We start from the raw sequence: 25,288 nt of genomic DNA, 5'->3' as shown, positions 1-25,288 counted from the left end.
GAGCCATCTGCATTAGAGAATTTGTTACAGCGGTCAATGTTGGGGCAGGCTACACAGCGCCCACATGGACTGCATCCACGCCAAACGCTGCATCAAGGAAAGTGGGCCTCGGTGTCTACTTATAGTGACAACGCACAAGATGGTCTCGCAAATTTTTGGCATGACGGAATGTAAGGGCCGGTGTATCAGGGATGTATCTTGAGATAATAGGATCGGCCTTCAGAAACGGCCATGCCTTTGTCAGTGCTCTCCTCATCGCCAGAACTTGTGTATGAAATTGGGTGATAAATCTCACAATTTCATTGTTGATACTCTCCTTTTTGCCATAAAGAAGGTTATGTCTTGATGTATACTTGGCTCTATGAAATGCCCTCTTCACCATCCCATGACTATAGCCCAGTTCGTAAAAACGCTCCTTAAGATCATGAGCCTGTATTTCAAATTCGCGATCAGTGGAACATAATTGCAGTAGGCCAAAAATTGCCCCACTGGCACTGATCGAATCATATGTCTAGGATGGGAAAAGGTAGCATGCAATAATGTGTTTGTTGAGGTGGGTTTCCGAAAAATATTTGTTATTCGGATAGCATTATCGTTATCTCTGGATATGGTAACATCAAGGAATTCGGCCTTGTTGGGGTCACACTGATATGTAATGTGAACAGTAATCTAGAACACACCAGCAAGTCCATCTCTGCATGGCTTAAGAAAAACAAGCTTAAGACTTTGGAGTGGCCTAGTCAAAGTCTTGAATTTAATCTGATTGAGATGCTGTGTCATAACCTTAAAAAGGGGACTCATGCTCAGAAACTCTCCATTGTGGCTGAATTGCAACAATTTTGCAAAGATGAGTGGGCCAAAATTCCTCCAGAATTTATGTAAAAGGCTCATTGCCAGTTATCGCAAACTCTTGATTGCATTTGTTGCTGCTAATGGTGGCCCAACCAGTTCTTAGGTTTAGGGGGCAATCACTTTTTCACACAGGACCCTGTAGGTTTGGATTTCTTTTTCCCTTAATAAAGACCTTCATTTAAAAAATGCATTTTGTGTTTACTTTTCTTATCTTTGTCTAATATTTAAATTTGTTTTGTAATCTGAAACATTTAAGTGTGACAAACATGCAAAAGAATAAGAAATCAGGAAGGATTCAGGCAAACACTTTTTCACACCACTGTAGTTACAGCCCCATCCCACAGTATACCACTCCTTTAATATGTATGCAGCCCCATCTTGCAGCATATTACTCCTTTCATTTCAATAAAGCCCCAACCTGCATCTTATTACTCCTCAGCTATGTACAGCCTTATGCTGCAGCATATTACTCCTCATCTATATTCAGAGGATAAAATCATGATGCAATCAAGATAACAGTGAAGAAGACCATGGTGGACCTATCTAGGCTTTCATAAGATCGATCTTCCTACAGAGCCTTCATCCATCAAGTCATCACGGCTCCAGATCGAGCTGAAGGTCGTTAATAATAATAATAATAATAATAATAATAGTAATGTATGCAGTTGCATCCTGCTCTATATTCCTCCTTTATTTACAGCCCTATCCTGAATTATAGTACTTCTCTCATCTATCTACAGCCCGATCCTGCAGAAAATATCACTCCTTTCATCCATATATAACCCCTCCCCCCATTGCAGTGTATCATTCCTTTGAGCACACTGACGCCCATTCCAGGAGAACATCACCCCACTTACCTACATACACCCACAACGCTGCTATTTCCTATTCTGAACCCTGCACTGTAGTGTGGGAGGCTTATGCCACTTTTTATGACATAATTTCTCACAACAGCAGCTCCATTATTGATCATTGTAGTACAAGGGAGAAGCAGAGTACAGAGCTGTCACAACAAATATTCAGTTATGTGTAAGTAGGTGTCACACCACAAGAAATGGCTTCAGATGACTGCTTCGTCACTCTGACAGCTCTGTACTCTGCTTCTATCCTACGCTACAATCTCAATTGAATTAAGGTCAGGACTTTGACTAGGCCACTCCAAAGTCTTCATTTTGTTTTTCTTAAGTCATTCAGAGGTGGACTTGCTGGTGTGTTTTGGATCATTGACCTGCTGCATAACCCAAATGTGCTTCAAGATGTTTCCTGTCAAAACTAAGACCAGCCTTTATGTTCTTTTTGCTCAGCAGTGGTTTTCGTCTTTAAACTCTGCCATGCATGCCATTTTTGCCCAATCTCTTTCTTATGGTGGAGTCATGAACACTGACATTAACTGAGGCAAGTGAGGCCTGCAGTTCTTTGGATGTTGTTGTGGGGTCTTTTGTGACCTCTTGGATGAGTCGTTGCTGCACTCTTGGGGTAATTTTGGTCGGCCGGCCACTCCTGGGAAGGTTCACCACTGTTCCATGTTTTCGCCAATTGTGGATAATGGCTCTCACTGTGGTTCGCTGGAGTCCCAAAACTCTATAAATGGCTTTATAACCTTTTCCAGACTGATAGATCTCAATTACTTTGTTTTTAATTTATTCCTGAATTTCTTTGGATTGCAGCATGATGCCTAGCTTTTGAGGATATTTTGGTCTACTTCACTTTGTTAAGCAGGTCCTATTTAAGTGATTTATTGATTGAGAACAGGTGTGGCAGTAATGAGGCCTGTGTGTGGCTAGGGAAATTGAACACCGCTTCCCAAAGATGTGATAAAGCACAGATAATTTACATTTTAAGGGAGGGGCAATCACTTTTTATACAGGGCCCTGTATGTATTGATTTCTTTTAACCTTAATAATAATAAATATCTTAATTTAAGCACTGCATTTTGTGTTTACTTGTGTTATCTTTGTCTAATATTTAAATTTGTTTTGTGATCTGTAACATTTAAGTGTGACAACCATGCAAAAGAATAAGAAATCATGAAGGGGCAAACACTTTTTCACACCACTGTACATATTCAGTGTTTTAAAATCGACACGTTTAAGACAAAAGGTTCCTCAGGAATCTACAATGAAATAAATCTAATACTTAGCTTGAAAGAGTTTACTGATGTGTGCAATATGATGGTGCGCCCTCCTATGCAGGTGAAGGAATGATGTCTCCAAAAGAGAAATTTTATATACAGTGGGAAGCGCTCCATTGCATGTGGGGGAATAATGCCCCCTCCTGGTTGTAATAGTAATTAATATCTATTAATTTTTCTTTTGGTGATAGTTATATCTCTTCTCAAGTATATATATTATGGGCAGCATTAATGCTGATACTTCAACAAAAATTGGGTAGCCTTCTACTATACATTTTTTGGTAATTATCATTTTTTCTGTATTTGTTTATTTTTATCACTAATTGTTCTCCTATTTATAATTAGCAAACGTTACATTTTAAATAGGTATATAATTCTCTAAGACCCATACATACACATGACCGTTTATACTGAAAAGTTAACTGTAATGACAAGTACAGTATGCTTTGTTGTCTCATATCTCCATTGCTGAAAACCTTCAGAGAAATTAATATATATACAGTACAGACCAAAAGTTTGGACACACCTTCTCATTTAAAGATTTTTCTGTATTTTCATGACTTTGAAAATTGTACATTCACACTGAAGGCATCAAAACTATGAATTACCACATGTGGAATTATATACTTAACAAAAAAGTGTGAAACAACTGAAAATATGTCTTATATTCTAGGTTCTTAAAAGTAGCCACCTTTTGCTTTGATGACTCCTTAGCACACTCTTGGCATTCTCTTGATGAGCTTCAAGAGGTAGTCACCGGAAATGGTCTTCCAACAATCTTGAAGAAGTTCCCAGAGATGCTTAGCACTTGTTGGCCCTTTTGCCTTCACTCTGTGGTCCAGCTCACCCCAAACCATCTCGATTGGGTTCAGGTCTGGTGACTGTGGAGGCCAGGTCATCTGGCGCAGCACCCCATCACTCTCATTCTTGGTCAAATAGCCCTTACACAGCCTGGAGGTGTGTTTGGGGTCATTGTCCTGTTGAAAAATAAATGATGGTCCAACTAAACGCAAACCTGATGGAATAGCATGCCACTGCAAGATGCAGTGCTAGCCATGCTGGTTCAGTATGCCTTCAATTTTGAATAAATCTCCAACAGTGTCACTAGAAAAGCACCCCCACACCATCACACCTCCTCCTCCATGCTTCACGGTGGGAACCAGGCATGTAGAGTCCATCCGTTCACCTTTTCTGCGTCGCACAAAGACACGGTGGTTGGAACCAAAGATCTCAAATTTGGACTCATCAGACCAAAGCACAGATTTCCACTGGTCTAATGTCCATTCCTTGTGTTCTTTAGCCCAAACAAGTCTCTTCTGCTTGTTGCCTGTCCTTAGCACTAGTTTCCTAGCAGCTATTTTACCATGAAGGCCTGCTGCACAAAGTCTCCTCTTAACAGTTGTTGAAGAGATGTGTCTGCTGCTAGAACTCTGTGTGGCATTGCCCTGGTCTCTAATCTGAGCTGCTGTTAACCTGCGATTTCTGAGGCTGGTGACTCGGATAAACTTATCCTCAGAAGCAGAGGAGACTCTTGGTCTTCCTTTCCTGGGGCGGTCCTCATGTGAGCCAGTTTCTTTGTAGCGCTTGATGGTTTTTGCAACTGCATTTGGCGACGCATTCAAAGTTTTCCCAATTTTTCGGACTAACTGACCTTCATTTCTTAAAGTAATGATGGCCACTCGTTTTTCTTTACTTAGCTGCTTTTTTCTTTCCATAATACAAATTCTAACAGTCTATTCAGTAGAACTATCAGCTCTGTATCCACCTGACTTCTGCACAACACAACTGATGGTCCCAACCCCATTTATAAGGCAAGAAATCCCACTTATTAAACCTGACAGGGCACACCTGTGAAGTGAAAACCATTTCCGGTGACTACCTCTTGAAGCTCATCAAGAGAATGCCAAAAGTGTGCAAAGAAGTCATGAAAGCAAAAGGTGGGTACTTTGAAGAACCTAGAATATAAGACATATTTTCAGTTGTTTCACACTTTTTTGTTAAGTATATAATTCCACATGTGTTAATTCATAGTTTTGATGCCTTCAGTGTGAATGTACAATTTTCAAAGTCATGAAAATACAGAAAAATCTTTAAATCAGAAGGTGTGTCCAAACTTTTGGTCTGTACTGTATATGTGTGTGTGCTATATCAGAAAAACCAGCCATCTACAGCATTAATGGAGGAATTCTTGAGTGATGTAGGCGTGGAGTTGACTGAGGACATGTTAATTCTTGATGAAAAAAACACTTAAAAAGGTCACAAGATGTCAACATTTAACATTATCTTTGATTTGTTAATTGCTCATTTTTTGGCAGAAAATTGTGGTTCGGAACAATGCAATAATTACACAACATTCTCCTGTATTTAGCTTCTCTGTGTTTTTGTTCTTTCTTGCAGGCGCCGGTGGTTGGTCCCCGCTGGAATCTAATGCAAAGCAATGGCTGCAGATTGATTTGGGAGAGAGGTTTGACATCACAGGGGCAGCCTCACAGGGAAGGCATGGAAGCTCTGACTGGGTGACACGCTTCAGTGTTATGTTTAGCGATACCGGACGCAACTGGAAACCGTATCATTACGACAACACCATCTGGGTATGGCTCTGTTATTTAATTGTTTTAATATTCTTAAACAGATGGCTAAGACTCACACATGAGTATTTTATATACATATATGAAATACATATCTATGCCACCACATCATCTTAGTTTGATTATTATATATTTTATAGTATATATTATATGCAATTTAAAAATAAACTGAAATCTTTTCAGGTGCAAAAAGAAAAGTAAAGAAGTAAAATGATGTGGTTGAAAAGATATGCAAACACCTTAAACTAAAAGTTTGTTGAAATACCCTTTGAATGTATGAGAGCATTCACTCTTTTTTGGTAGGAGTCTATCAGCATGCAAATTGTCTCTTCAGAGAGGAAGAGGACCAGAACTCTAGTGCCACCTACAGGAAGTAGCAATCCTAAAAGTCAATAGTGAACCTTTAACAAGCCTTTTCACATGACTTAGGATGTAAGCCGGAACCAGAAACTTAATTTTCAGTGAGTTCTGGTTTGGCTGGGTGAGAGGCGTCAGACCGGTATCTAAGGGGTAACATTTCTCCTTGCAGAGAGCGACATGTTAAGCATGTCCTGGTGAGGAAACTTTTAAAGCCGCAACGCTCCTCTGGGAAATATGCAAATTATCTCTTCAGAGAGGAAGAAGACCAGAACTCTAGTGCCAACTACACGAAGTAGCAATCCTAAAAGTCAATAGTAAGCCAAACCAGAACTCACTGCAAATTGAGTTTCTGGTTCTGGCTTATATCCTAAGTCATGTGATAAGGCTCATTAAAGGGTCACTATTGACTTTTAGGATTGCTACTTCCTGTAGGTGGCACTAGAGTTCTGGTCCTCTATCAGCATGGCACATCTTTGCCCATTTTTACTTGTAGTAGCCCTCCAAATCTATCAGATTGTTGTGTACAGCCTTCTTCAAGTCACCCACAGATTTTCAATTGGTTTCAGTTCTGGGATCTGGCTGGACAACTCTAAAACATTGATTTTCATATGGTGAAGACATTCTTTTGTTGTCTTGGAGGTATGCATAGGGTCATTGTCTTCCTGAAAGATGAAATTCCTCATCATCTTCAGATTTCTAGCAGATGCCTGAAGGTTTGGTTGCAATATTTACTGATATTTGGAATTGTTCATAATTTCCTTTTCTTTAACTATAGCCACAGTTCAGCTGCTGAAAACAGCCCTAAAGGATAATCTTGCCTCCACCATGCTTCATTATGGCTATGGTGTTTTTTGGTGATGTACAGTGTTGGCTTTGCACCAAACATTGCTTTTGGAATTATGGCCAAAATGTTCAAACATTGGTTCATTAGCCCATAACATGTTTTCCTACATGCTTCTTGCAGACTTGAAGTAGGTTTTGGCAAAACATAGCTGAGCTTGGATTTTTTCTTTGTAAAATAATACTTCCGTCTTGCATTCCTATCCCATAAGCCAGACATATGAAGAATACAGAAGACTGTTGTCAAATGCAGCTCCTGGACCAATTTTGTTCAATTTTTGATTGACGTCCATTTCTAGGTAATGTCAATGATTCATATTTAAACCACTTCTTGATGGCTATCTTCACAGTGTTCCATAGAATATCTAATGCATTGGAATTTTTTTATACCCTTCTCTTGACTGATAACTTTCCACAATGAGATCATTTTGCTATGTTGTAAGCTGTTTATGGTCTATGTCTTTTGCTGTAAAATACAACTACGAAATTGTCAAGAAAATCCAGCAAGAACAGCTAAACTTTATATGGAGTAATAAGAATCACTTTAAATAATGGCAGCCTTGCACTGACTACTATGTAACATGAGTTTAAATGTGATTGGCTAATTCTGAACATACCTATCTCCAATTATAAGAGATTGTTCACACTTATTCAACCACATTATTTTAGTTTTGTTATTTTTATTTAACCCCTCAAACTGATTTCAGTTTGTTTCTCAATGGATTTGTACAGATTATGGAAGACATTAAAGGTGAAAAAAGTTCTGAAATGACTTTTCTTGGTATGATTTTTCTCACTGTTCAGCTCACCTCTCTGGCCCCTCGACTCCTCACCATCATCCCTTATATTTCTCGTCATATGTTCTGATCCCCGCCAAAATTCCTGGGTCTTTATTACTTAGCCAGAACAGTTCTGTGCATTTGCACACAAGATACATCGTGCTGTCATGAGATTGTGATCTTTCACACTTGCGCAGATCCCTCCTGGATTTCATCATTGTATTAATAATATTTTTTATTTTTTACATATTACATTAATTATCCTCTGGGTTCTATTGAGACATCATAGCATAATAACGGGCTTTAAATTTGTATAGAAAAACTTCTCAATGACTTGAATTTCCTGGGTAAATCCGTGTGAGCAGGCAAATTAGAATTTTGCCTGGTCGGCTCATTAGTGCGGTCTACAGATGAGGTTCTGTAGCATGGCTGATGCTGTCACATGTCAAGGCTCTTTGCAGACAATGTCTTATAGGGTTGTCACCTATCGTTGGCACTTCCGTTTCTGCATATTTTTCCCAGATAGCCTTGGCCTAAAATTTCCTCTTAGCTGTAGCTCCAAAATGAAAATCAATTATTTTTCTGCAATTGCAGTAAAAACTTACGTTATATCATTAATGCCAGTGTTTACTGTCCTGTGATACAAGGCGATCCAATGTCTAAACTAAATAAATGTAGTGAATGTGAAGGCTGAGGTCACGCCTTTGAAGCTGCACATTATTGTTTTTTATTGTTAGAAACTAAAATGGAACATTTCTACCACATGAGTCATCTATGGGAATATAATATAGCATTTAAATGGAAGTGAAAGGCATATAGTATCAATTATGCAGCATTATGTCTGCTACAGACATAGGATCTGAACATACCTCCCACAATATAAGACTTCTTATTACATGATGGCCTCAGTCACACACTTAGCTCTTCCTGCATGAGCTGTTCTTACCTCCGATGTATAGAGAATTTGCCACTCTGTCTCTGTGCTGCTTTCATTCCAACAAATTGTCTTAAATTACAATCAGTGCGCTTTACCTCTGACATCTTCTTAATGAGCTTTGTTAATGAAGAGCATCAAGAAGGCTGATGATGTTGTGTTACAATTTGCAGTTATAACTTTGGGGGCAATAGCAGTGTATTACAATGTATCAGCTCAGGGAGTCCTCAGTGAGTTGAGCCCTGTGACACAAATCTCTTCTATCTTGGAGTCCTGGCTGATCGATATTATCTACAATGAGACGTTGCAACAGTCCATCAATCATCAGGTAGATCGGACCTGATTTTCAACATTTCCATAGAAGCCAACAATTTTGGGATTTTTTAAGTAACACATCAACCCCATCCACGCTCTTCCTTCAAATGCCTTTACCCTTCCTGATAACACCCCTAGTTTTTAACAAAACGCCCCCATTCAGCCCAGGAGTCTCGGAAAATCCAGGACAGTTGGTAACTTTGCTTTTCAATCCAAAAACTAATGACAGTAGGCAGAACTCTTGAAACTGTGGACAATTTCATACACAAACTGTATTAAGAAGTTGCAATACTTTTGTCTACATGCTGATTGAAATTTTTTAAATTTAGACTTTAGTGATTCAACAATGGCACCTTCTTTATTAGTAAGTATTTCATATTTGCAAGTCTGCCCTAAGTGATACTTCTAGGCACTAGTTCTTTAGGGTACAACAAGATTTCAGCATCAAACAAATGGAGTACTTTCTTGATATAGGACATGAGCACCTTATTGCTACAGCCTTGCTCCCAGGCAATTGGTTGTGGTTGGGTGCATTTTAACCCTTTCTTGCACCTTTAATTTTCACACCACACAAAATGTATTGCAAAACTAAGCAAAATTTTACTTGGACAGTGTATGTTTGTTTACTATGTTGAGGTACAGAAAGGGTTGGCGCTACAATTTAGATGAAATCCTTCAAATTAGTTGTTATTGATTATCCATGTCAGAAAATACACCACTGTGTAGAATAAAAAATCCTTTAAGCTGTAGCTCCCAATAAAAATATAATCTATGATCTATGAGGGCACATGAGCAACATAGGAACCGTGATCTCTATAATAGCCAGAAATGTGACATTTTCTGTAGGAGAATATCCTATTCTGAGAAACTAAAGTCATCCCTCAATTCGGCCAGGATCAGATGAGTTTCTAAAAAAATCACCTGAGATTTATTCAGAAAACGTGGCTGTTTTTTTATTTGATTTCTATCCATATTGTCACCTGGGTGTAATCCATGTATCCATTTTTACTTTTATGTGACATCCATGTGCAATCTATTTTCATCCTTTTACATTGAAAAATATACATGACCAAATACATTTTGCTAGGGTAATAATGGAGAAGTGTGGGATCTGATTTTTCTTTTTTGCACCCTTAGACTTGGATGGGCAAGTCTCATCTGAGACTCAAAAGAGAATAATATATCCTGCGATTCTTTTCACACAAACATTCAGTCCATGTGAAAAAACTGTCTTCTGAACAGCCATATTGAATTAAATGGATCAGTGTGCTGTCTGAGTTGTAGTTGGACACCACATGTTCATATTAAACGCTCGACTGAACTCAAAGGACTGTTTTGTAATTCTTAGGCTACCATGCACTACTAAGTTGTTCGTTTCTCTTATAGCGGCCACAATTGGAAAAATGCTTGGAGACCATAGCTTCTCCTGTCAAAATATATTTGCCAGCAGTATTGGGAGTGGGTTTTTGGAAAATCGGCTGATTATCCGGCAGTCACATTTGGAAAGATCTGGACTCTGGCGGGACAACCTATTTAAGCCTGATAGGTTTATGTCTGAAATGTAGATACATTTAATGCCCTACAGTGGTGACTTAGCCGACATAAATAATGAATGAATAATAATGTAAATGGAATTATCTACCGACCTTTCTTACTACTTTCTAATGGAGGTTTAGCCACAGGGCATGTGCATCTAGGTATACAGAAGTTACTTCTCAGAGAGAATTTTGCTTGATCACTTCACATTTATTTACATTGAAGCTGTTAATATAAAAATGTCATACGGTAAATGTAGGTGTTGGGTGGAAAAAGATTTATTCCAAACATTGGGAAACATGGGGAAAATCTTTAGACATCACAGTAAATTGCATCACTTTCGGAAAGCAAGTGCATTTCTTTATAATTGATTCTTTGCTTGGCAGGAATCAAACACTGGAAAGTGAATATGTAGATCAAGGTCACATCTCTGGTGTAGAGAAGTCTGGTTAAAATGTATGACCTCCCGACATCACTTCAATATCTAAATAATTGATAGGAAGATGCCTGTGTTGGATATATAACTGTATACTGCAAAATGTAATGAATTGTTCCAAAGTAGTTCACTATTTAGACGGATAATGTATTGCTCAGATTTGTAGATAGATAGATAGATAGATAGATAGATAGATAGATAGATAGATAGATAGAGTGGCCTGTAAAAGTTTGGGCACCATTGGCCAAAATTACTGTTTTTATGAACAGTTAAGCAAGTTGAAGATGAAATGATCACTAAAAGGGGCTAGAGTTAAAGATGACACATTTCCTTTGTATTTTAGGCAAAAAAAATATTTTCATCTTTTACATTTTAAAAATTGCAAATAGGAAAATGGACCAATGAAAAAGTTTGGGCACCCATGGAGATTTCTGTGCTCAGATAACTTTGACCAAGGTTTCAGACCTTAATTAGCCTGATAGAGTTATGACTTGTTCACTGTCATCATTAGGAAAGTCCAGGTGATATTCCCAGCTTTATAAAAATTCAGCCTCCTCTAACCTTATGCCAAAAATCAGCAGCCATAGGTTCTTCTAAGCAGCTGCCTAGCACTCTGAAAATGAAAGTGGTGGAGGTCCACAAAGCAGGAAAAGGCTATAAGAAGATAGCAAAGCATTTTCAAGTTGTCCTTTCCTCAGTTCGAAATGTAATTAAGAAATGGCAGTTAACAGGAACAGTGGAGGTCAAGATAAGGTCTGGAAAACCATGCAAAATTTCAGTGAAAGCTGCTCATAGGATTGCTAGAGAGGGAAATCAGAACCCCTGCTTGACTGCAAAAGACCTTCAGAAAGATTTAGCAGACTCTGTAGTTGTGGTACATTGTTCTACTGTTCAGAGACTCCTGCACAAATATGGCCTTCATGGAAGAGTCATCTGAAGAAACCCTCTCCTGCATCCTTGCCATCAAATTCTGCTTCAGAAGTATGCAAGAGAACATCTAAACAAGCCTGATGTATTTTGGAAACAAGTCCCGTGGACGATGAGGTTAAAATAGAACTCCTTGATCACAATGATCAAAGGTATATTTGGAGAAAAAAGGGCACGGAATTTCATGAAAACAACATCTCGCCAATCATTAAGCATGAGGGTTGATCAATCATGCTTTGGTATTGTGTTGCAGCCATTGCCACGGGAAACATTTTGCATGTAGAGGGAAGAATGGCTTCAATGAAATTTCAACAAATTCTTGATGCAAACATAACACAATCTGTAAAAAAGCTGAAGTTGAAAAGATGATGGCTCCTACAAATGGATAATGATCCTAAACACACGTCAAAATCCACAATAGACTACCACAAAAGTCGCAAGCAGAAGGTTTTACAATGGCCCTCACAGTTCACTGATCTGCACATCATTGAAAATCTGTGTCTAGACCTCAAAATAGCAGTGCATGCAAGACAACCCAGGAATCTCACAGAACTAGAAGAATTTTCCAAGGAAGAATGAATGAAAATCCCTCAAACAAGAATTGAAAGAATCTTGGCTGGCTACGAAAAGCATTCACAAGCTGTGATACTTGCAAAAGGGGGTGCTACTAGGTACTAACCTACCTAGCTTCCCTTGAAAAAGTTCGGTACTTTCCACGCGAAACGCATGTCAGGAAGTGGTGCTTACTAGTTACCGGGGCGCGAGTTTTCTTCAGGGTAAGCCATGTAATTTTCACTAAATTTATTGGGACATCTCTGTTTTTCATGCGCACACCTTTGGAAGTGCATTAAGCTGTATTGCTGCAAAAGGAAAAAAAAAAAACACTTTAAGTCTTCTTCCTTAGCGAGTGTGAACGAGCTGAGTGTGACCGGAGCGTAAGTGCAAACGAAAGTAAGTGTGTGACTTGTTTTTCAGTGACTTTGGATTCAGGGAGTTTGGAAGGGAGGAATTTGGATTGAATTGCTGTCTGTATTTTAGTAATTCTTTACATTTCTTTTTACTTAACATTTCTGTCTAGTGCAATCCCCATTAGGAAATGAGTTCCAATGCTATCCAGTGTACATCTTGCCACATGTATGCAATCCTTGAACAGCCGATCGGGGTAGCATACTTCTGCGCGAGATGTGTGCACGTTGTGGTTTGGAAGCCCAGGTACTGGATCTAAACGAGCAGCTGGTAACACTGAGATCCATTGACAATATGGAAAGGAGTCTGCTGCTCACTGAGCAGCTGCTCACTAGGGTAGATGTGGGGGAGGGTGTAAGTAGGGAGCTGCAGGACAGTGAGGCAGCTAGCTGGGTGACAGAAGGGGGAGTAGAGGGAAGAGTGCCAGGGAGGCTAGTCCTGATCTGGCACACCCCAATAAGTTTGCAAAGTTGGCAGATGAGGGGGGTGTCGGTACAGGGGTAGCACTGCTGCAGCAAGGCATGTCCCCTGAAAGCCGGAGGAGTGTCAGCTCCAGTAAGGGGGGAAATAGGAGAGCAGGGCAGGCCAGGCAGGTGCTGGTAGTGGGGGACTCAATTATTAGGGGAACAGATAGGGCAATTTGTCACAAAGACAGGGATCGTCGAACAGTGTGCTGCCTACCTGGCGCTCGAGTCCGGCACCTCGCTGATCGGGTTGAAAGATTACTGGGAGGGGCTGGTGATGACCCAGCGGTCATGGTGCACATTGGCACAAATGACAAAGTTAGAGGTAAGTGGAAGGTCCTTAAAGATGATTTCAGGGAATGAGGCTGCAAGCTGAAAGCAAGGAGCTCCAAGGTGGTATTCTCTGAAATACTACCGGTACCACGTGCCACGCCAGAAAGACAACGGGAGATTAGGGAGATAAATAAGTGGCTCAAGAACTGGTGTAGGAAGGAGGGATTTGGGTTCATGGAGAACTGGGCCGACTTCTCAGTTGGCTACAGACTCTACGATAGGGACTGGCTGCACCTTAATGGGGAGGGTGCAGTTGTGCTGGGGGAGAAAATGGCTAGAAGGTTGGAGGAGTGTTTAAACTAGGGATTGGGGGGAGGGTATTCATTTTATAGGTGGGGAAGATAGTGCAGATAGTGACTTGGGCACAAATAAAGAAATTGGGGGTGGGGTTAGAACAGTCAATAAAGTAAGAAGGAATAGAGGTACAGAGAGATACATAAAATGCATGTACACTAATGCCAGAAGCCTCACCAAAAAAATGGAGGAATTAGAATTAATTTAGTTGGAAAATAATTATGACATGGTGGGGATATCTGAGACGTGGCTGGACGAGAACCATGACTGGGCAGTTAATTTACAGGGGTATAGTCTGTTCAGAAATGACCGTACAAACAAGCGAGGGGGGGGTGTGGGTTTATATGTAAAATCATCCTTAAAACCCATCTTGTGGGAGGATAAATGTGAATCTAATGGAAATGTAGAGTCCCTGTGGGTGGAGATAAGGGGAGGGGGAAAAAATAATAAATTACTGATAGGGGTTTGTTACAAGTCTCCAAAAATAATGGAAGCAACGGAGAATATCCTCATAAAGCAAATAGATGAAGCAGCGACTCAAGGAGAAGTCATTATTATGGGGGACTTCTGTAGCACCCTGAGGACTCGGCTGCTACAGGGGTATTGCACCTCAAACCAGAGGTGTGGTATTCCACTCCCGGGTAAGGATGGAGTGTGGAACTGAGCTCAGAAGGCTGCATGCACTACATACATCCCATTTCCGGGGGATAGAACTACGGTACTCCCACCAGTATATGTGCAGGTACGACAGCGTCTGTCCCTGGCTGGAGTGGGAGGGGGGGTGGAACATCCCAGTAGTGTAGGGGCAGATAGGGGGAGTAGTCTGGGTAAATGTAGGAGCTCATTGGGTGCTGGTCACCTGAGCTCACACATAGAGGGAGTATATAAGGTGGGCACCATCTTAGGACAGGGTCAGTCAGTCAGTCAGTTAGTGAGTCAGCAGTAACTCCAGGAGAGGAGAAGGAAGAGGGACCCAGAGGCGCAGGACGAGAGGGGACCCCAAGATCCCAGAATAAGGACAAAAGGGTGAAGGGTCGGCAAAAGGGTACCGGATCCCAAGCTGGCGGAGGCCAAAGCAAACCTTAGCCAGGAACCGGAGGTCGTGGGCAAGATTTACCACGACCCTCACCAAATCCACCAGAATGGCACACCGAGCATAGGGTCAGGGAAGCCAGAGAAGGTTCAACCACCAAGAGACCCGAGGGAGCCGGACATAGGTGGATCCCTGGTGAGAACGGCAGAGAGAGAGAGAAGAAGGGAGCTCAGGACCATACTCAGGAATTGCCCGGGAGTTGACCGAGTCCCGCACCTGGTGGACGCAGCACGGCTTGGGTGGTCACTGCTGTACAGAGTGACCCGAGCAACACCAGTGAGTAAAAACCCTGAAACTGCATTTCATGCCTCTGAGTCTCCTTGCTGCACCTTCACAACCACCATCCTCCACGTCTGACCCCCTGAGGCTATACCCCTCCCGTTGGGGGTTATACTACCACAGCTGCACACACACCACCAGCCTCAGCGGACCATCCTGCAGCGGCGGCCTTTTGACCGCAAATCAACGGGTGGCGTAGTCGACACTAAGAACATCTGCAAGGACTGCCGCACACTGAGTTTGACACCCTGGGCACGGACCGGGTCACAGCCACTTAGAGACTACAACCCCCATCTGATCCGGCTCCGGGTATCCCTAACAACATGGCCCAGGGGGCGCGTCACTTCAACTACCCTGAAATACATTGGGGGACAGAAACCTGTAGTTCAAGCAAAGGTAATAGGTTTTTGACAACTATGAGAGACAATTACCTTTCACAACTGGTTCAGGACCCAACAAGAAGGGAAGCACTGCTAGACCTAATATTAACAAACAGGCCAGCACGCATATCAAATATACGAGTTGGGGGTCACTTGGGTAATAGTGATCACAAAATAATAAGTTTTCATGTAACCTTTAATAAGATGTGTAGTAGAGGGGTTACAAGGACAGTAAACTTCAGGAAGGGAAATTTCCAACGGTTGAGAGATGATCTTAGTGCAATAAACTGGAACGATATCCTGAGACATAAAACTACACAAAGCAAATGGGAGACATTTATTAGCATCCTGAATAGGACCTGTGCACAATATATACCCTAAGGGAATAAACATGCTATAATAGGAGGAAACCACTATGGCTAAATAGAGCTGTAAGGGGCGCAATAAGTGACAAAAAGAAAGCATTTAGAGAACTAAAGCAAGTAGGTAGTGATGAGGCATTAAATAAATATAGAAAACTAAATAAATTCAGTAAAAACCAAATCAAGGCAGCAAAGATTGAGGCATAGAGAATCATTGCCAGAAAAAGTAAAAATAACCCCAAAATATTCTTTAACTACATAAATAGTAAAAAACTAAAAGATAGTGTTGGCCCCCTTAAAAATAGTCTGGGTGAAATGGTGGATGAGGATGAGGAAAAAGCCAATATGCTAAATGATTTTTTTTCAACCGTATTTACACAAGAAAATCGCATGACAGAAAACCTGATTAGTGATAACAAAAATTCTCCATTAAATGTCACTTGCTTAACCCAGCAGGCAGTACGGTGGCGTCTAAAAATCACTAAAGTTGACAAATCCCCGGGCCCAGATGGGATACACCCGTGAGTACTGCAGGAATTAAGTAAAGTCATAGATAGACCATTATTTTTAATCTTTAAAGATTCCATAATAACAGGGTCTGTACCACAGGACTGGTGTATAGCAAATGTGGTGCCAATATTCAAAAAGGGGACAAAAACTGAACTTGGAAATTATAGGCCGGTAAGCTTAACCTCTACTGTGGGTAAAATCCTGGAGGGTTTCCTAAGAGATGCTATACTAAAGTATCTGAAGAAGAATAACCTCATGACCCAATATCAACATGAGTTTACGAGGGACCGTTCCTGTCAGACTAATCTGATCTGTTTTTTTGAGGAGGCAAGTTTTGGACTGGACCAAGGAAATGCAGTGGTTGTTGTGTATATGGACTTTTCAAAAGCTTTTGATACGGTTCCACACAAAAGGTTGATACATAAAATGAGAACAATGGGGATAGGGGAAAATATATGTATGTGGGTTAAGAATTGGCTCAGTGATAGGAAACAAAGGGTGGTTATTAATGGAAAACACTCAGACTGGGTCTCAGTTAATAGTGGGGTACCACAGGGGTCAGTATTGGGCCCCCTTCTTTTTAACATATTTATTAATGACCTTGTAGGGGGCATACAGAGTAGTATTTCAATATTTGCAGATGACACTAAACTCTGCAGGGTAATCAATACAGAGGAGGACAATTTTATATTACAGGAGGATCTATGTAAACTAGAAGCTTGGGCTGATAAATGGCAAATGAGCTTTAATGGGGATAAATGTAAGGTAATGCACTTGGGCAGAGGAAATAAAATGTATAGTTACATGCTTAATTGTAAAACACTGGTCAAAACTGTAACTGAAAAAGACTTGGGTGTATTGGTGGACGACAAGCTCACGTTTAGTGGCCAGTGTCAGGCAGCTGCTGCAAAGGCAAATAAAATAATGGGATGCATTAAAAGAGGCATAGATGCTCATGAGGAGAACATAATTTTACCTCTATACAAGTCACTAGTGCGACCACACTTAGAATACTGTGTTCAGTTCTGGTCTCCAGTGTATAAGAAAGACATAGCTGAACTAGAGAGGGTGCAGAGAAGAGCGACCAAGATTATTAGAGGACTGGGGGGTCTGCAATACCAAGACAGGTTATTACACTTGGGGTTATTTACTGTGGAAAAAAAAAGGCTTAGGGGTGATCTTATTACTATGTACAAGTATATGAGGGGACAGTACAAAGACCTTTCTACTGATCTTTTTACTCTGAGGCCAGGGACGGGGACAAGGGGGCATCTTCTACATCTGGAGGAAAGAAGGTTTAATCATAATCACAGATGCGGATTCTTTACTGTAAGAGCAGTGAGACTATGGAACTCTCTGCCGCATGATGTTGTAATGAGTGATTCACTACTAAAATTTAAGAAGGGCATGGATGCCTTTCCTGAAAAGTATAATATTACAGGTTATAAATACTAGATTCCTTGATAGGGCGTTGATCCAGGGAACTAGTCTGATTGTCGTATGGAGTCGAGAAGGAATTTTTTTCCCCAATGTGGAGCTTGGTGTTTGCCACATGTTTTTTTTTGCCTTCCTCTGGATCAACATGTTAGTCTATGGGTTGAACTAGATGGACTTAGTCTTCCTTCAACCTTAAAAACTATGTTACTATGTTACCTACCCAGGTTTTGGTCTTCCCAATACCATTTTTTGGCCATTGACTCCAAAGGTACTATTTAGTACAAATCTTATTAACACTGGGTGTTTTGTTAGGACTCTAGCCATTTGTGATACATAGGGTTAGGTGCCATGTCTGGTCCTTCAGCAAATATAAATATATATCGTGCATGGCCCCCTGTTTGTTGAGCACCCCCGCTGCTATTTTTTATATCCCTCCTACATACGTCTGTTTATGTCTATTCTTGTATGTATTATTGACTCAAGTATTTGCTCTAATAAAGTCATATTAACTTTTTTCACAAACCTAAAAAACTCTGTTTTTTCTTTGTTATTTTAGGTACTAACCATGCAGGATGCCCAAACTTTTGCATCGGCCCATTTTCATTTTTGTAATTTTTAAAATGTAAAAGATGAAAATATATATATTTTTTTACTAAAATACAAAGAAAATGTGTCATCTTTAACTTTAGGTCTTTCAGAGATAATTTCATGTTCAACTTGCTTAACTGTTCACAATAACAGTAATTTTGACCAGGGGTGCCCAAACTTTTACATGCCACTGTAACTACTATAACACTGCTCCTATCTGCAGGATATATCTAGTACAGGTGCTTCTCACTAAATTAGAACATCATCAAAAAGTAAATTTAATTCAGTTTTTCAATACAAAAAGTGAAACTCATTTATTATATAGAGTCATTACAAACGGTGATCTATTTCAAGTGTTTATTTCTGATAATTTTGGTGATTATGGCTTGCAGCCAATGAAAACACAAAAGTCATTATCTCAGTAAATTAGAATACTTTATAACAACAGCCTGAAAAATGTATTTAAAATCCGAAGTGTTGGCCTACTGAAATGTATGTTCAGTAAATGCACTCAATACTTGGTCGGGGCTCCTTTTGCATCAATTACTGCATCAATGCGGCGTGGCATGGAGGAGATCAGCCTATGGCACTGCTGAGGTGTTATGGAAACCCAGGTTGCTTTGATAGCAGCCTTCAGATCGTCTGCATTGTTGGGTCTGGTGTCTCATCTTCCTCTTGACAATACCCCATAGATTTTCTATGGGGTTAAGGTCAGACGAGTTTGCTGGCCAATCAAGCACAGTGATACTGTTGTTTTTAAATCAGGTATTGGTACCTTTGGCTGCATGGACAGGTGCCAAGTCCTGCTGGAGAATGAAATTTCTATCTCCAAAAAGCTTGTAGGCAGAGGGAAGCATGAAGTGCTCTAAAATTTCCTGGTAGACGGCTGTGCTGACTTTGGTCTTGATAAAACACAGTGGACCTACACCAGCAGATGACATGGCTCCCCAAACCATCACTGATTGTGGAAACTTCACACTAGACCTCAAACAGCTTGGATTGTGGCCTCTCCACATTTCCTCCAGACTCTGGGACCTTGATTTACAAATGAAATGCAAAATTTACTTTCATCTGAAAACAACACCTTGGACCACTGAGCAACAGTCCAGGTCTTTTTTCTCCTTGGCCCAGGTAAGACCCTTCTGGCGTTGTCTATTGGTCATGAGTGGCTTGACACAAGAAATGCGACACTTGTAGCCCATGTCCTGGATACATCTGTCTGTGGTGACTCTTGAAGCAATGACTCCAGCAGCAATCAACTCCTTGTGAATCTCCTCCAAATTTTTGAATGGCCTTTTCTTAACAATCCTTTCAAGGCTGCGGTAATCCCGGTTGCTTGTGCACCTTTTTCTAATACACTTTTTCCTTTCACTCAACTTTCCATTAATATGCATTAATATGGATACAGCACTCTGTGATCAGCCAGCTTCTTTAGCTATGACCTTTTGTGGCTTACCTTCCTTGTGGAGTGTGTCAATGACTGCCTTCTGGACATCTGTCAAGCCTGCAGTCTTCCCCATGATTTTGGAGCCTACTGAAACAGACTAAGGAACATTTTTAAATTCTTAGGAAGCCTTTGTAGGTGTTTTTTGTTAATTATTCTAATTTAATGATATAATGACTTTTGTATTTTCATTGGCTGTAAGCCATAATCATCAACATTAACCGAAGTATACACTTGAAATAGATCACTCTGTTTGGAATGACTCAATATAATATATGAGTTTCACTTTTTGTTTTGAAGAACTGAAATAAATTAACTTTTTGATGATATTCTAATTTAGTGAGAAGCACTTGTATATACAGTTCCTAAGTAGAAGAGTATAACTACTATAACATTGCTCCTATCGGCAGGATCATAGCTAGAATATACAGCTCCTATGTAAGAGAATCTAATAATGATACTGCTCCCTATAGTATGTACAGTACAAGAATTTAGCTCCTTTTTCATTACGGATATGCAAAAGAATTAATAATTTTACTTCTTACAGACAATTTTTTTAGAACTGAACAGATGGGAGAACTTTTATATTTCGTAGGAATTACTAGGTCAATCAAAGTGCCTTAAAATGTTCGGTTATTGTTGCCACCTTCCAATTTTCAGTGTTTGCTCTGATAACAAAGAAACAAAGCTGTAATGAGAACCTTGATGGGTAACTGATCTGTGTAAGAAACAAATGTGTCAGTGTTTGTGCAGATGGAGAATATGCAGAGATCTGTTATATTCTTGTGCCTGCAGAATGCTGTATCTCTCGAAACAATTGCAGCCTTAAATAACTGGCAGCACATTGGAGGGACATCTCTCATACCGTCTATTACCATTTTACCAGCTGTCAGCAAATACCCACCACCAATTAAACATGCAATTTGCAAAATTGGCGTCTTCAGTGCTAATAAACAATTTCTAAATAGACTGAATGATATACTTATCTGGTCGAGATGCGGGGGTGGGGAAGATAATGCTTTTTACTAAACAAATGCATCATTAATTTGCTTTCGGCAAACCGTTTGCAAAGATCCGCCAAGTTATTTCCCAGTGATAAGCAGTTTGTAAACAATGAAACATTGTATATAGAGGCCTCAGAGTGACTCCTGTTGGAAGACAGTCTCACGATGGGTCATTTATACAATTCATATAATCAACAGTTAGTGTTTCCTAAGTACTGTATTTTAATACTCTAAATCTGAGTACAGAGTACTAAAACAAAATAGCAGGAGTCTTTTAAAAGTTATAAAAGGGTATAATCACATAAAGCCTAGATATGGCGCCGTTTTCCACATCTATGCCAAAATAAAGGCTGCACCAGTTGCAATAAGGAAAATAAGTATTTGATACACTGCCGATTTTGCACGTTTTCCCACCTACAAAGAATGGATAGGTCTGTAATTTGTATCGTAGGTACACTTCAATTGTGAGAGACAGAATCTAAGAATAAAATCCAGAAAATCACATTGTATCATTTTTAAATTATTAAATTGCATTTTATTGCATTAAATAAGTATTTGATCACCTACCAACCAGCAAGAATTCAGGTTCTCATAAACCTGCTAGTTTTTCTTTAAGACGATCCCCTACTCTGCACTTATTACTTTGTATTAATGACACCTGTTTGAACTTGTTACTTGTATAGAAGACAGCTGTCCACACACTCAACCACACGCTAACCTCTCCACCATGGCCAAGACCAAAGAGCTGTCTAAGGACACCATGGACAAAATTGTAGACCTGCACATGGCTGGAATGCACTACAGGATAATAGGCAAAAAACCAAGCAATGTGAACTGAGGTCTAAGATGGTACACATGCAAGAAATAGGAGCATGTTCACACTAGCAAAAAGAAGCAAAACCTACAAAAGACAAAAAATATATCTCACTCATACCCTACCATCATTATATATAAATGTAAAGCAAAGTTGCATAATAAATATAGGGTACTTAGTGAACTATTTTTGATCAAAAAAAGTATACAAGCCGTCCCACCAGCGACAAGGTGACCCTAAATTGGGACGGTACCTACACTGTCTATATTAAAAACCTTACTGTATATCAAAGTTGAAGTAATGCATATAAAAGGGTAGACAAATAGGACCGGGTCCCAACTTCAGACCACCTAGGCCCGTGGTAAGCTACATATATACTAACCAGCTCAACCAAGGGGATGCCACACCCTTAATTTGCACAAAATGCAAACAATGCTTCTTTTTGCTAGGATAATAGGTAAGCAGCTTGGTGAGAAGGCAACAACTGTTTGGCACAATTATTAGAAAATTGAAGAAACACAAGATGATTGTAAATCTTACTTGGTCAGGGGCTCCATGCAAGATCTCGCCTAGTGGGGTATCGTTGATTTTGAGAAAGGTCAGGAATCAGCCGATACATGGGAGGACCTGGTCAATGACCTGAAAAGAGCTAAGACCACAGTCTTAAAAATTTTACCATTAGTAACACATTACGCCATCATGGATTAAAATCCTGAAGAGCACGCAAGGTCCACCTGCTCGCACCAGCACATGTCCAGGCCCGTTTGAAGTTCGCCAATGACCATCTGGATGTTCCAAAGAGACAAGGTAAAAGGTCATGTGGTCAGATGAGACCAAAATAGAACTTTTTGGTATCAACTCCACTCGCCATGTTTGGAGGAAGAAAAGGGATGAGTACAACCCCAAATACACCATCCAAACCATGAAGCATGGTGAAGAAACATCATACTTTGGGAGTGCTTCTCTGCCAAGGAGACAAAATCCCTGCTGCAATGTGTGCAAACTTTGCCAAGAACTGCAGGAAACGTCTGACCTCTAATTGTAAACAAAGCTTTCTGTGCCAAATATTAAGTTCTGTTTTTCTATTGTATCAAATACTTATTTCATGCAATAAAATGCTAATTAATTATGCAAAAATCATACAATGTGATTTTCTGGTTTTTATTTTTAGATTCTGTCTCTCACAGGTGAAGTGTACCTACGATACAATTATAGACCTCTCCATTCTTTGTAGGTGAGAAAACTTGCAAATTCGGCAGTGTATCAAATACTTATTTTGCCCACTGTAACTGGTGCAACATTTATTTTGGCATAGATGTGGAAAATGGCACCATATTTAGGTTTTATGTGATTATATATAATTTTACCCTTTTTTAACTTTTAAAAGACTCCTGTTATTTTGTTTTTGTACTCTGTACTCGGATTTAGAGTAATAATGTACAGTACTTAGGAAACACTAACTGTTGATTATATGAATTGTGTGCATAATAAGTGTTTTTGTGCTGCCAGATGGTGGGGGATTTTTTAACACAGCACCATCAGGGAACAGAAACAATACCAATTTGCTTCAATGTTAAAGAAAATGCAGAGCCTCATGAATATATTTTGAAGGAGATTTCAATAAAACTTCTAAATTATACTGTTTAATCTTTTTCGGCAGGTTGGAACTAAAACACTTCTTACAAAATTTCAGGGGATTTAACCACCAGTGTAGTGAAGGGTCTGCAGTGCTAGTTGAAGTGATTCAGTAATAGATGCTGTAATTGCACGTTTTCACTGGTTTCCACCAATCAAGCATTAGTGCCCTATCCGGTAGTTTTATTGCTCTATACAATAGTCTTAGTTCCAAAAAAAGACCTTTTAAGTCTGAAAATTGGCATAAATTGACCTCATGGAAGCCCAGGGCAAATGAGAATAACACCAGATGCTGTTTATAACATCACCCTTCTTGGTACCAGAATACTTGGTGCATGTGAATTAAATCTTCCCATTTCTTGTAGGATAAAAAAGCTACATAATTCTCCAGCTATCTTCCCATTGGTAGTATGCTAACATTGCTGTGATTATTAAAAGGATTGTCTTTGATTTTTAAAAAATACCTTAACATGTAGAAATATGTTAAACTAATAAAATCACCATTGCTTACTGGCTGAATTACTATCCAATTCCTTGTTGCTGTACCACATCACTCCAGTAGCCCCGTCAGTCCTTCATGGATAATGTCATGTTCATTATTCCCACAACCACTTCGGGAAACTGCTGGCATCAGTTACGATGTGACATAAATGCAAATATCATCTAAACCTGATTTCACTAGGAGCAGAATCAAATGTGTATAGGGTGTCCCAACGGTGTTCTAGTGACAGAAATTGGTGATGGAAAGAAAGATAGGACATGTTAGATAACAACTTGCCCAAACTTTTTATTCAGCCAGGCCATTCAGATGAGATTGGGAGGATAACTTTTTAGGCTGACCTGACATCTTTACAATCTGTAAATCCATGTTAAAGTTTACATACAAAGATTATTATATGAATAGATTGTAGAAGAAGAGGAGCTTCATAAATTTAGAACTGTAAAAATGGTCTAGAATTGCCTTTGTCTTTGAAGGTTGTTTTTTTTCTACAAGACACTTGGTTCTTGGAACCTCTAGGGATCAACTGTAATCCTTCAGTAAACATAGTTCATTTTGCTACAGTGCTACCACAGGAAAAAAATAAACATTATACAGTGCCAATTGATACCAGTAGGTTGCCCGTATAATCCAGGACAAGACAAGTCCTTCAGAGTGAGAGACTCTCCTCAAAATAACTCTATTCCCTGACCAAGTGATGATGGTTGCAGCGTAATATAGATAGATGCTAAATAACAGTTTGCAACGCTTACAGCAAATGATGGGTGATCCAGCAGATCCCGAAGTCTGAAAATGTGATTGTAGCTGAAGGCAGTGTTTAATGTAAATCTCCAAATAAGCAGCTACTGAAGACACATACATGACCTTAAAAGGCCTTTGATTATGATGTTTGTGAGGTATGAAGAACAATTTGTGAAACCCGCCATAGAGCATAGCAAAGGTCAGTAGCCATAGTGGAAGGCAGCGGAGCCTGACCTTGGAATCGAGAAGGGTGCTTGACAAAGTCATACAGGACAGGTAGATACTCTTATAGGTAGATGAGAGGATACTTTTATACAGTAATGGAGCCTGATATAGGCTACTCATCTGTCTTAAAACATGAATTATAATGAAGACACATTTTTACATTCTTCCCCTTTTGACTTAGCATCGAGCTGTTGAGCTATAATAATGCAGAGGTTCTTGTTAAGTGGAGACAATGGATTTTTCTCTTTCTCTGAATTATGGCTTCAACACTTTCATAAGCCGCAGGGACAGAGGGCATATGACGGTAAATAATTGGATTGTAGAAATGCTGCAAATTCTTTGACAGATAAATATAGAAGTCAACCAAAGCTAGAAATCTACCGATTTACATACCAGAATAATACTTAACAACTCCAGCTCCCTGTTTCTTACAGTAATAACGAAGGGGGGGGGGGGGGGGGGGTAAGTTTGCTAGTAACATATTGCTATTTTCCAATTATATTTCTGATATGCAGGCAACAA

General features: G+C 39.8%; 1 protein-coding gene across 2 annotated transcripts in view; it reads left to right on the top strand.

Annotated features, from left to right (window-relative positions):
- The window catches only part of LOC141221874 (contactin-associated protein-like 5), a 1,265,469-nt gene that overhangs the window by 377,217 nt on the left and 862,964 nt on the right, over positions 1–25,288 (top strand). For both annotated transcript variants that reach the window (XR_012289806.1, XM_073666602.1), the window contains exon 3: positions 5,381–5,574. Coding sequence is in view for 1 of the 2 variants with exons in the window: in XM_073666602.1 (XP_073522703.1) it covers positions 5,381–5,574 (194 nt within the window). In the remaining variant the exon portion in view is untranslated. The remainder of the gene's footprint in view (positions 1–5,380; positions 5,575–25,288) is intronic.

This window comes from Phyllobates terribilis, unplaced genomic scaffold (assembly GCF_046119375.1).
Source record: "Phyllobates terribilis strain yellow unplaced genomic scaffold, ASM4611937v1 Scaffold_2__4_contigs__length_985480577, whole genome shotgun sequence".
Taxonomy (NCBI): Eukaryota; Metazoa; Chordata; class Amphibia; order Anura; family Dendrobatidae; genus Phyllobates; species Phyllobates terribilis.
This window is presented reverse-complemented; position numbering and strand designations above follow the sequence as displayed.